This window comes from Streptopelia decaocto (assembly GCF_964273445.1).
Source record: "Streptopelia decaocto genome assembly, chromosome: 20".
NCBI lineage: Eukaryota > Metazoa > Chordata > Aves > Columbiformes > Columbidae > Streptopelia > Streptopelia decaocto.
The window spans coordinates 6179128-6192609 of record NC_138675.1 but is presented as its reverse complement, the minus strand read 5'-3'; the positions used below and the strand labels follow the sequence as shown (position 1 = coordinate 6192609).

Sequence of the window (13482 nt, the reverse complement as noted above, 5' to 3'; positions counted from 1 at the left end):
CTTTTGTTTTTTGATCAAACTCTTTTTTTTTTTTTCTGCTGTGATGTTCTGTGGTTATACAGAGTTTAGTGACAACACAAAGGTGGGACAGGAAAAATGTCTGGGACATCTCAAACCTGAGCCATATTAGATCTGGGTATGAGAGTCCAGATCCTAGTTCCTACCAGCGTTAATAGTTTCTACCTATGCACACAAAAGGCAGGAATACAGTCAGATTTTCATTAAGAACATGTGACTTTCTTGTTTAGGTTACTGAAGGTGAAATTGGACCCCTCAGCTCAGTCCAGCTGGAGGTCGTGTTTGTCCCAGCCATCCCTGGGGCGGCGCGAGCAGAGTTTGTGGTCGTGTTTGACAACTCGGACTGCGAACCAGTGAGTGCTTTGGTGTAAGGCTTGCTTCAAAACACTGTCGAGAAAGAGTTTAAAATCCTCCTGCTTCTGCTTTTCCCAAGAGTTAAAATCGCTCAGAATCCTCTATGAGAGACAGGAGAAGGTGACAGAGGAAGATCTGTTTATGAGCATTATAAGAAATAATGATAAAGTACTATGTAATTATGTATTCTGTGGTTTGATGGGAGGTAACTGTAAATCATGGCCCTTCTTTCTGATGCAGCGGGGTTATTAAACCTGTTGTTTCTCTTAAATTTCTATGCAAACAATTCTGATAGTTCCATTTTATCAGATGTTGTGCTGGAAAAAATCTCATGTCCTGGAAACAAACATGAAAGTGTTCTTCTCGATTCTCGACATCGTTCCTATAACATCTGGGTTTAATTTTACAAATGATTTTTATAGCTTTGCCTAATTAAAGAACCTGTCACAATATGAACATTAAAATACTTTACACAGCTGTGGCTGATAGCAGATATTCTTGCTGTGTGGATCAGTAAGAATTTGAGACTAACAAAAATAATTAGTCTTGATGCATGTATTAACAGCTGTGCTTCAGCGCCATCGGAGTTTCTGTTGATGTGCCGGTTTGGGTGCCCGATCCCAACATTGATTTGAAGATCTGTATGTATGACCGACTTTATCAGGACTGCATTGTCGTTCACAGCAGGTGAGCTCCCCTTTCTTCTGCAGCGCAGAATGAGATCTTAAGTCACTGGGTGGTGTCCGGAGGTTCTGTTGTGCCAGACCCACCTCGTCACAGGAAGCTGGAGAACAGGTTGGTTTCTTCCTTGGCACCTCAGGAGAACATCCTGGTTACAAGCCCTCCGAGTTCCACACCGCTGTGGCAGCTGGACTCGGGTGTCCTGCTATCCCAGCTTCCCCAGAGCAGCCGTAACTCTGAAGTGTCTGGGTTAATTCTCGCCTTTCCGCTCCCGCAAGATTCTCAGCTATTGTATCTTTGATTGAAGTCCATGATGTGGATACCAGCCTCACGCCAACTGTTCTTTATAGAGAATGTCACTCACCAGTCTGTCCAGACTTGGGATATGGTGTTGGATGAGTCATGTCAGTTCTTCTGAATTTGTCATAAAATGGGAAGGGTACAACTTTTCCTAACCCATAAAGCCTTAAGCACTGCCCTGGGACAGATGCCTTGTAAGTACACAGATAGTCACCAAACAGCAGTTTACAGGAGAAACGACGTCTGGGTGTTTCTGTAGTCAAGTCAGTAATGTCTGAAGACCGGTTCTGTTTGCACTGTAACATAAAGATAATATTTCAGCTCATTGTCTCCCTGAGATTTCATGCAATTAGAGAGTGGTTACATGAACTTGTAATTGTCTTCAGGTGCTGGGTGTCATCCCTCCACCTAATGCAGTCACTACTGAATGCTTATTTTAACGATTTGCATTTCTTAGTTTCTATTTAAATAGGATTGGGGTGGGTTTGTGGGAGGGTGGGGGAGAGATTGGTTCTGTAGCAGGCATCCATCCTAAACCTCTTACCAGAATTACAGACTGCAGAGATTCTTCACAGTTGGAAAGAAATGAGTAAAGCTGTTATCTCAGAAATTCAGCTTACCGATATGACAAGCACAAGTTGTTATGTAAGTGATTTCACTTGGTCTAGATAACCCAGGGATAAAACTTATAAGTATAGAAACAGAATAACTCTCCTAATGCAAACTTAAGATTTCAAGGGGATCCCAAAGATAGAAGCTGTCAAATTGCTGAGGGCAAAACTTCTTAACTGAGGGAAAAATCCTGCTGATCCTTTGCCATGTTTCACTAAACTAAGAGCACTTAATATCTAGTATACTGTCCTTAGTAACCTGGCAAATCGAGTCTTTGATTCATCACCCAGTTCTACATAGTTAGGAAAAATGGTGTTTATCTTACAGTCATTTCTGCTGAAATTCAAACTCTTGCATGTGCAGGAATACGACGTCACAACCTTTTATCCTGCAAAACTAGTCGGATTTCATCATTCGGCTGCGGTGCCTGAGAAGTTTCTTCCTCTAGTAGCTACTGAAATTTTTCTGTAGCGTGTATCAGAAAGAGGATTCCCCATTGTTACACAGTGCGTGTCAAACCACTTCTCAAACAGAATGAATTTAAGCTGCTGAAAATAGCTATAAGTTACTCTGAGACAAGAACAATTTCTTAGGTTAGACTAGCAAGTAGCTGAATTTTAATTGCGATAGTGACAAACCAGGGAAAGGTAGGCTATAGCATAAGATCAAATCTTCCAGTTAGTTAGATAACTCTGGCATTAAGTGCCCAGCAAGCTCTCTAGAATTGCAAAATGTTAGTTAATACTGGTTTGGTTTTGTTGTCTTCTGGTCACATAGAACACAGTTACCAGGAGGCATAAATAAGCAGCATAAAGGGTGAAAGTGTCTTCTCAGAATCCTGTCCAATATAAATCACTTTGAAAAGTAATTTCTTTGGCAGGTTATAATCTGCAGTGATTTAATGAAGTAGTACATAGCTCTCTGAGATTGTCAACAGTCAGAAATCATTGCCGGCTCCCAGCAGCACATGCCATGGCTGTTGATTTAGAGCAGACCATCTGGACTGACAGCTTGGAAACCAGTCCAAGAGAGGGAAAATGACAAGCTGAAATATTTGTAAATTGCTTGGCGATTTTGCACTTAGGCATGAAATTCCAAAGCAGGGTATGGTCTGTGGCTATCGCTGTGTTGTAACACGGCCAGAATACAATAAACATGGAGATGTTCCCTTGCTTCCCATATGCCGTCCACAGGGCAAACTGATCGGCAGTTCTAGCAGAGGAACTGGTGGAGCCAGCTCAGCCGCACTGTGACTTCTCACCCTGTGGAACCTCTATTCTTGAAGAAGTTACAAGAGATCTGTGAATTCACAATTGTTTCAAAGAAGTCACCGTAGTTTTGGGGAGAAAATGCAAAAGCAGCAGCACTCTGTGTGTTTCTGGTGTAGACAGCATCCTCCTTGCCCCGTTTGAGGATTTTTTCCTGCCTATACAGGCTTAGTTTTATATTGAAGGTTTTGAGAATTATGATGATAATGAGGATGAATGGGATTCACAGACTGGGTACGTGTTGATGTTTTAGGTGCATTATGCTCTTTCAGGTTCGTTCTTTTGATTCTTCTGAGTGGGGCATTAAGTGCTTGTCAAGCAGCATCTGGGTCTCCTTGGCCCCACTGAGGGGTCTTCAGTTTTGTTTCTCAGACAGAATAACAGGTTCCTATTTGCATCCCACCTCCAATTATTACATAACCCAGACCCAGCATTACAAGACTGCTACTCCTTTTCCATCTTGAGTGGGTTCTGTGCTGCAGCCAGGACTAATTAGGTGTCTCAAACATTATGTGAGTCATTCCTATTGATTCAGATAGTGGGAATGTATGTTAGGAACAAATAATTAGCTGATATTTCACAATAATTTGGCTTTGACTTTCCCCTGACCTGACTTACCACCATGCTGTGCTTTGATAATTATGTTCTGATCAGCTGTCTATATTGCTTGAAATACAGCTGGGTTTACTTGCAGTACTTCCAAAATCTTGTTTTCTATACTTCAAAGAGAATACAACTGTGTGATTTTGCTGTAGCAGTTTTACATGTCCATCATTTTCAAAGGAAGCTTGAAATTGTTATAATCCTAAAGTAGAGGAGCAGAGGTGGGGGCTGTGGGGGCCAAACTCCAAGAGCAAATGTAGCTGAGATGACGGGGTAGCCTCAAATTCACTCAAGTATCTCCGGTCTGTTTGCAGAGCAAAAGTCATGTTGCGTTTGAAATTTGAAGTATGCAAAGAATTGAGTAAGCACATGGAGCTGCTTCCGAAAACAGGTTATGTTCAAGCTCAGTCATCCTTCAGCGTGCAATTGAAGTTTCTGCCCAGGTAACCTACCAACATGAACCTTTTCGGTGTTTGTGATGATATCTGCAGGAGGCTGTCGGTGGAAAACCTGAGCAGGTCCCAGTTTTTTCATCCTTCGCCCTGCAGCAGGCTGGACCTCATGCTGCTGGTATCACTGCAGCTCTAGTCTCCCCCTTCTCTGCCCCTTACAAGTTGCCAGATGCTCCAGGAGGAAATGAACTTGGATCAGGTACCTGGGAGGAAATGTCCCCCCGTGGTGGCAGCAGCAGTGACAGTGCGAGCGGCTGCGTCCCGGTAGGCTGCTCCCGCTGCTGCGGGGGAGCCGTTCTCATACACCAGAGGGTATCTAGGCCAGGTGGCTGCTTCACGGATCACTGCTTAAATAATTTCTGGACGGGAGCTCCTGTGCTTGCTAATTAAAGTAAGAACGGCTGGGCTTCCTGTTCATCTCTTTCCTTCCCATGTACATTTTTCTCCAAAATATGAATGTATTGATCTGAAATTTCATGTGGCATTTTATATAATATCTTCTAAGATGCTAAAAGCCTTACCCCAGCAAGTTTGTCTTCTTCATTTCGTGACACATCTACCTATACAAACGTAACTCAGTTGTTGGAAACAAAGAATTCCAGTTTTTAAAAATTGAAATTCAAGAGCTCTTTTTGACCAGTGTTAGTTTTATTTACCTTTTCATTGCCATCCTAAAGAATTTAGCAGGATGTTTCTTTTCAAATATAAATAAAATTACATACATCTTAATTCTGGTGTGCAGCCACATACTCCAGCAGCTTTTGCACTGATTGCTGCTGTAAACCTGCTGCTTTTTCCATACAGGGTATCTAGTCCTCTTGATGCAAGTACATTTGGGTTTTCACTGACGAGCTCGGCACTTCTGGATTCCAGACTGAGAGTCTAATCACTGATTTTGAAATTTTCACCAGGTTGATGTTCAAAGAACTGGAAGTATTTACAGTTCTCCCAACATCTCAAATCCTATCAGATTACAACAACAGTGACCATTATTATGATGTCTTTCAGTTCCTAAACTTCAGCCGCTGTAAAGCACTGTTACTGAGTGGATAGAAGCATAGCTTGGATTTAGGACCTTAATCTTCCTTTGAAAAATGGGGAAGCTTCAGAAAGGAGATTTGATGAGATTATGGCATTTCTGACACACAAAATAAGTATCTGGCCATTTCAGTATATGGATCAGTTTTAAAAGGCCTGACATGTGGGGGACAGAGAAAGATGAGCTTGCTGCCAGCTGATGTGAAGCACTGAGCTGGTGACACATTGCTGTAAATGCCTCCTCATTGACTTAGTAGTGCAAGCTATATTAACAGCTATATTACAAGAAACATGAAAGTAAAAACCAATGTGTTCAGCAATACAAAGCAAACAGAGAGATGCCTGAAGGCTTGGGAAGCTCTCCTGAGGATCCTGTGCGCGCTGAAAGCCTTGGTCAGATGTTACAATCCTCACAACTTTCTGGGTGTTTGAAGCAGACATTTTCTGTTTATTTGAGGGCAAGTTCTCTAATCTGCTGACTGTCAGAATTCCCAAATACCACGTCTTTTAATTTTTCTGCATTTGGAACTAGTCCTGCAGATGCTGGCAGTCTAAATCTGATTTGTCTTTTATGCTTCTCTTTAATTGCTTTTAAGCATGAAGACGCTGTTTTCAGAGCACTAGTTGAAGGATTTCAGTATCTTTTCCCCCAGGCATAACAGCTAATTTAGAGTCCCTCACTGTGTATGTACGGTTACAATTTTTCCCCTCTGGATTGTTTTGTAGTCCATTGGTTTCTTCTGCTGTTCTAATGTCCTGTGACAAAGTGAAAACTGATACTCAATTCCTGCCTTGTATTTAACTCTGGTTCCTATCTTTAAACAAGTCAGCAGTACCTTTGAAGATCACCTCTGGAAGTCACAGTTCAGGCTTGCAAAATAACCACACCAGGATTTCAGATCACAACGGTGACCAAGCGGGTGCTATTTATTCATTAACTATTCTTTAACAAAAAATTGCACATAATTCCAGTAGTAGTAGGAACATTATCACTGTGGAGACCTGATGCTGTGAGACCCGATAAATATACAAGCAGAGCTAAAAGGGCCGGAGCTTTTGTATTGCCTTGGCTTGAAGCTCTGAAATTCAGCTTGTGATAGCAAGATGTTTCAGGTACAGAAAACCCACATATTTCTTATAGGTTACTAATCTGGTAAATAATCAGACACTGTTGGTCTCCAAGTTTGTTTCACTTGGTGCTTTGTGATACAATTGGCTCTGCCTCAGACTGGCTGGTAATTAACTGACATCAGTGTCAAAAGGAAACGATTGCCTGCGTTGGGTCGGTTATTGCCTGCGTTGGGTTGGTTATGTGCCGTGGTTGCAGCAAAGATGCATCTATTCTGCATGCGTATATTCTAAAGTAAGCTTTAAATGTGTCGGAATTTAAATGACTAGATGGCATTTTAAAAATGAATAAATGGATGCAGACACTTCTGTATTTTTTATATTTTAGGCACTCTCTTCCTGAAGATGCCGGGAGCTACTTCAATGGAGAGACACGAGTTCTGGAAGCTCCAGTGACAATACTGCTTGTGGATAAGGTGGGTGACTTTCTTATGCTGGTTGTCAGACTCACAAGAGCTGTAAATTAACTTAGCGAACATTCACTTCTTGATACCTAATCTTAGATAGTTCTTTACTAGTTGAAGGCCTATGATAATGGTAAAAGGTGCTTAAAGTGATAATACAGATAGTTTCTTCTTGTCAGCATGTTTACAGGTTTTTATCCTGTACTCTTGCATTTGTTTCAGGCTAAAAAAGTTAATCTTACTGTCCATGCAATTGTTACTACTTCTGATTTGGAAATCAGTCCAGCACAAATCAATTTTGGATACTGCACGATCTATGAAGCTGTGCAGGCAAATGTGATGCTCACAAACAAATCCATCTTGCCACAGGAGTTTGGATTTGTGGGACTTCCAGAGGTATGTGCTTATCCCCACACACACCTCTCCTTCTATCAAAATATACTTCATTATGGAAACATGTTTCAATGGGGAAGAGATTCTGCTGAAGTCTGAGTTAATGGATTTCAAGCCCTTCAAGTTACTCTGAGATGAGAAAAATGCGTGTCAGTCAGACACCAGTCACTGAGTCACATGGAAGCTGCTCACTACATTTCTGGTTTCCTGACATTTGTACATTTAGTAACAAATTTTCTTATCTTACCAGCAAAGTCTTATTTTAATTTATTTAATAATTTGATGACTAAGAACTTCTTAATTTAATAACAATTATTTATTCTCCTGCCATTTTGAAGTTTGTTGAAATTCAGCCCAATGATGGATTTGGAATTCTGCTTCCCCTTGAGAGCCTGACGCTGGACATAATCTTCAAAGCTAACAAGGCAAAAGAGTACAGCTTCGACCTGACCTGCAAGTCCGAGATTAACAGGTATGTTAAAACACTGAGCTCATTCAGAAATTAAATCCCTGCCTGCTGTAGTAAAGCTGGGACAAAAACATGGGGCAGGTAGGGATCCTCCAGCTGACAGGTGTTGCTCAATGCCTGTTAGTATCACACTTCGCTTCCACGTCTGTCTGTGCTGAGATGACTTTTCCTGTCCCACCTGAACTGTGTCCTTGTCACATATCCAAGCTGCAAGTTTGCCCCAGGTTGTCTTAACCTGCGATGTTCCGCTTGCTTTTTCAGCAGAATTACTGAAGGCTTTTTAAAAATGCTTCATACGTTAAGCTAATGCTACTAAAATAATGATGGCATAAACTTTGATTTGACTGGATGTATTTCCAGAAGTTCACAGAGGAAGAATTCAAGTAGGGACTTTAGCCAATTGTGCATTAAAAATAGATAGTATTATTGTTCATCTTTAGGCAAAATTCCCATTGCAAGCTTGAAATTTTGCTTAAATAGGGACTACAGGATTAGTTCCCTATTTTCCAGGCTGATTAAGAGACTATTTTATGCTGAGACAATTTATCATGTGTTTATTTTTAGACAATTCAAGCTGTCGTGCAAAGCAGTTGGAGTCCACCCACCTCTTGAATTGTCTCATTCCTTGGTTCAGTTTGCTGCAACAGCTTTAAACGCTGTGTCTACAGCAACGCTCTATGTGCTGAATTCCCACGTGAGCGTCAACCCCTTCACTCGTGCGGTCCCCAGGATTGGCAGTGGGGACGCTGCCCCCGTTGGACCCGCTTCATTTGAATTCCACGTGCCAGAAGACTGTCCAGTGACAATTGCGCCTTCTGTTGGAACCGTGTTGCCTGGGGAGGTAAATTCACAGAATCGCAGAATCCCAGAATGTCAGGGGTTGGAAGGGCCCTGGAAAGCTCATCCAGTGCAATCCCCCCATGGAGCAGGAACACCCAGCTGAGGTTACACAGGAAGGTGTCCAGGCGGGTTGGAATGTCTGCACAGAAGGAGACTCCACAACCCCCTGGGCAGCCTGGGCCAGGCTCTGCCACCCTCACTGAGAAGAAGTTTCTTCTTAAATTTAAGTGGAACCTCTTGTGTTCCAGTTTGAACCCATTGCCCCTTGTCCTATCATTGGTTGTCACTGAGAAGAGCCTGGCTCCATCCTCCTGACGCTCACCCTTTAGATATCTGCAAACATTCATGAGTCCCCCCTCAGTCTCCTCTTGTCCAGCTCCAGAGCCCCAGCTCCCTCAGCCTTTCCTCACACGGGAGATGCTCCACTCCCTGCAGCATCTTCGTTGCAATTCCGCTTGCTATCCTGCTCCTGCCACATGAGATCCTGAACTCCACCATCTCATGGTCGCTACAACAATTCACTGTCAATGTCAAGTGTTCTGCCAGATCTTTCGATCATCTACATCCCTACAAATGCCGTCACTTGTAGATGAAGCTCAAAACGTAAATTATTGTTAGAATAGCTAGAATGTTTTGTGTTGTTTGAAATAATGTTTTAAATCGGATGTGGGAAGTTAACCATCAAATCTGGCTTATGCTTTATGGGAGTTTTCACCCTGAATGTTCTTTCCCCAGAGTTGTCATTGTGATTTATTTGAAGAATGTCTAAATATAAAAAATATTTGCCACGTAAAACCAGTCCACTGTAACATAGTGGACTTCCAAGAAAGCAGCAGGTGACCTTCTCCTCGGGAACATCTTATTCACTTGGAGAAAAGAAATTGTTTATTGATTTTTTGCTGTCATGTATATGCTCCTATTGAGCTTTGTAGGTATAACACATGTATGAGAGCTGAATTTTGCTTCTCCTTCTTGTGTATGCTCTCCCGCTCCCAGAAAAGCTTGATTCAAGTGTCCTTCAGACCAACATTGTCAGATCAGCTAATCAGAGAAGAGGCAATTCGGAGGCTTTGCAGAGCAGCTGCGACAGAGGCAGAAATACAAGTAAGGAATGCTAAGAACTAGCACATGCTGTTGGACTGGTACTTCCAGATATTTGTTGCTCTGGATGGTATTTTTATCATAAAATTATGTGTGTAATAATGGAGCCCAAACTCACAGTCCATGCAAGACCTGCCTGTAAAGGACAAGAGTATGACTGTACTGTTGCACTTAATGTGGAGTCTGTTCACTGAGCAATAATTGAATTTCTTGCTACCAATTTCAAATGCACTCCTAGAGGATCTCCTTGCAAATGCACCTCCTTGCTTCTGTATCCTTGGGCCAGGGACTGTGTATTTGTAAACTGGTGTCTTGATTGGATTACTGGTGATCATCCTTGGTGCGTAATATCTCTGTGTATTTGCAGAAAAGCAAGAAAGATGAAAAAAGAGAGAGAAAGAAATCGAACAATTCCGTTAGCAGACTGCAGTCTTCCAAACAGCTTGTAAGGGATGGAGACAGTTCTGAACAACCCAAATCCCAAGAGCTAAAGCCTGAGTAAGTCAGCAAAAGCACGTTGAGCGACATAGACAACATTCTTTATAAGCAGTTTAATAAATCTACTAAAACCTGTATGTAGCCAAGAAAGCAAACTGTAGAGAAGAAATAGCAAAATATGTCGCAAAGGCTGTTTCCAAAATTAGTCCTGCTTTTGAGCCACGCAGCTGTACCCTCTCATGTAAGGCAAAGAATCCCTTTATGCATCAGAGGGATTGAGGACTTCAAAGAATACATCAGAAAGCGTGAGACGTGGCTGTGTGGGTAAATTCGGCTGAGCCAACAAGGGCATTATTTTAAAGAGCAACTAGAAAGCTGAGCTCAGTTACCAAAAGAAGCTGCTACTAATATACCTTTTCTAAATGGGGTTGACAGAGCTGCGCACCTTGAACCCAGATGGAAACCCTCTGCTGGCCCATATCCGTCATATTAATCGTGGTCATCTTCAGTCCTGGAAATGTGAAATGCATAGATAGTCATTTCACAATATGTAAATACCTCTGGGAGAAATAACATTTATAGCCTGTGCTGTCTAGAGATTTGGATAGTTAGATGCAAAATCTGGCAGGTGAGGTCCCTCCTTTAGCATATAGTTCAACTTTTTAGAACCTCACTTCTGCCTAATCTGAGGAATTTAGAAGTGTTTGAAAGCAAATATGTGCTTAAACACCAGACACTTGGCTGTACTGGATGTTAGGTATTTTTTACTAAAATATTTTTTATTAAATTAATGTATTCAACATAGGGAAATCATAGTGAGGATTTTGCAGTCTTCAGTGTGACACCTATTATCTGGCTTAAGAATTTTTCTTCTCTTTTGGCAAGAACAGCAAAGCACTTAGTAGGGTGGGTCCATTACCGCACATCAAGGCAGTTGCTTGGTTTCACTGTTATGTTCAGTTTTTAATGTATGACTAAGAAGCAGCCAACACAAATAGCGCAGTAGATATCTATTTGATATTTTTATTTTTCTTGTTCTCTCACCAAGATGGTTCTTATTTGTGGATTTTCTAGTTCTGATGCTTATATGGCAGCCCAGGCTTTCCTGATGAGGAATTTCAGTGGGAGGTTTGACAAATTCATCATCCCATGCTTTGTGGCAAGTGGACACGCTGATGAAAAGAAAGGCTCTGAAAAGCTCAGCTGCAGGTATTTGCAGTTAGTCGTGTGCAATTCCTGAGAGGGGAATGGTGGGCCTGTTCATTTATTCATTTGGGGAGGAAATTTGTTTTCTGATTTTAATTACTTCATAGGCCAGTGGTAGAAACTCATACTTACAACCCACTAGTTGGTTAAGAATAAAACACATGAATATCAAAGCAGCTTAAATAATTGTATGAAAAACTTAAGCCTGAGGTGGTTCGTGTTTCCGCTTAGGCATGCACAGGAGTCAGCCACCAAAAATGATGTACTGTTTTGTAATACCAGTTTACTGATAGCCTGTGATATGAACAGATTTCTGACAGTGGTTTTTACTCCTGTGTGATCCAAGAGCAAATATCTGTTTACTGTCTCTCTAGCCCTTACAACACCTTGTATTTGGAGTTACACTGTCCGGCTGTAGCACCATGTGTTGTGGTCACTTCAGATAATGGAAAAAACACAGTCAATTTTGGTGATGTTACAGTAGGTATGAAATTTGAAATCAAGTTTTGAATTTTTTCTGTCTGACGTCAGTTTCTTTGAGCATAGTTTTCCATTTTCCTGTACATTGTTTGGCTGATTTTCAAAAGTCAATGTAGAAATTAGCCCTGTAATAGGTACTTAGGTGGAAAATTAGGGAGCTGTAAAATGCAGACTTGATCCCAAACCACGGAATCGGGAGCTCTGCAGGTGACTGGCCAAATCTGAAAGTGGTTTGGTGAGCTTTGACTAATGTACCAGCCACAGAAATTGAATGAATGTTTGGCCCAGGTAGGGGATGAGTAAATCAGGAAAGGCAGTGCATGAGTGAGCACCGTGACTTATTGAAGTGTTTGCATTCCTGTCAGGCCACAGCATGAGGAAGCGAGTTACAATACAAAATATCTCCCCAGAGAAGCTGCAAGTATCCTTGTTTGGAATATGTAAGTTAATCGGCTGTTCAGTTTCTGTTTAATTTGAGCCTTAACCTGTAGGAACTGTTGGACACTAAAGCAAGGAGGAGGCAGCAGATTTCAGGCTTTCACATCTTTCAGAGCAAGGCAGGAGGTGATGTGAAAAATATATCGCACGAGCCAAGGTGAACTACTGCAGAACTAACTCTGTTCTACCCTTTTAACTGGAAAAAAATCTGCATAGAGCCAAACTTGAGAAGCACTTAACCGCCTTCTAAAGAGCATAAGGTACCGATGACAAAGGCAGTTTCTGTACAGTATGACATACGTGTGAAACAGCCAACAGCTCCATTTCTGCACAGTGCTGCTCTGGATTTCTGAGCACCTTGTAAGAAGAGGCGACTACACTGGCTTGGCTGCGTTGAGCTGTGTAGGATAATAGAGAAGGCACGTCCTGGATCTTAGGGCATTAATGACGCATTCCAGGCAAATGTGAAAGTGGAGTTACATAGAGATCTTATTAACTGGAAAAAGGATCTTGCAGCTATTTGAATTCTGTGGAAAAAAATTAATTGGATTAGCCCCTCTCTCAGTTATTAATCTCTGAAAAATCTTATAGATTGTTGGTTTATGTGTCTTTGGTCTGAACGCTTAGAATCTATTCTTCCCCCCCCCATCTTTGTTTATAAACTTTTTTCCTTGAGTTGCTATTTCAGCTGGGATTCTCAGTTCTAAATCCCAGGGGTCCCTTCCTGTTGGTCAGACCAGTCAGAATGCTTGAGCCAGGTGAAAATAAAACCCTCATCATCTCTTTTTGTCCAAATGATGATAAATGGGTGAGTAAGAGATACAACAGTAATGAGGGAAAGAGGAGGGAGGGTGAGATCACAGAATCACAGAATCGAGATGTAACGGGCTGTGTAGTTACACATATTACTGACCAGGATGAGGCTGTATAACATTAAAAACTTGGTTTCCTGTGCATAGCCCTTCCCAGCGCTCGGATCTTTGTGCACTAAATCCAGAGGTTGGGTAGTCACGGCCCGTTTGTGGGAGGGGCGGGGGATGTTTTCTTCGGCAGACTGGCTAACGCAGCAGCCTCTTGGCAGTCTTGTGAAATGCTGGACATCCGGACGGCAAAAACCAACCTCACCCTGCGCATCACTGGCCACGGGGTGATGCCATCAACTGTTTGCTCTGTGGGAGATGTCCTCGATATGGGATATGTCATGGCCAGAGAGAAGGTGACCTCCACGTTCAAGGTAGCGTCACTGGTTCATATACTGC

General features: G+C 42.0%; 1 protein-coding gene across 1 annotated transcript in view; it reads left to right on the top strand.

Annotated features, from left to right (window-relative positions):
- The window catches only part of CFAP74 (cilia and flagella associated protein 74), a gene marked incomplete at its 5' end in the record, with an annotated part of 29298 nt that overhangs the window by 10828 nt on the left and 4988 nt on the right, over positions 1-13482 (top strand). The window contains 14 exons of the mRNA XM_082069868.1: positions 249-371; positions 938-1059; positions 4151-4279; positions 6783-6870; positions 7081-7254; positions 7590-7723; positions 8285-8561; positions 9557-9664; positions 10029-10159; positions 11174-11308; positions 11680-11789; positions 12151-12206; positions 12912-13031; positions 13305-13457. Of these exons, the coding sequence (XP_081925994.1) occupies positions 249-371; positions 938-1059; positions 4151-4279; positions 6783-6870; positions 7081-7254; positions 7590-7723; positions 8285-8561; positions 9557-9664; positions 10029-10159; positions 11174-11308; positions 11680-11789; positions 12151-12206; positions 12912-13031; positions 13305-13457 (1860 nt within the window). The remainder of the gene's footprint in view (positions 1-248; positions 372-937; positions 1060-4150; positions 4280-6782; positions 6871-7080; positions 7255-7589; positions 7724-8284; positions 8562-9556; positions 9665-10028; positions 10160-11173; positions 11309-11679; positions 11790-12150; positions 12207-12911; positions 13032-13304; positions 13458-13482) is intronic.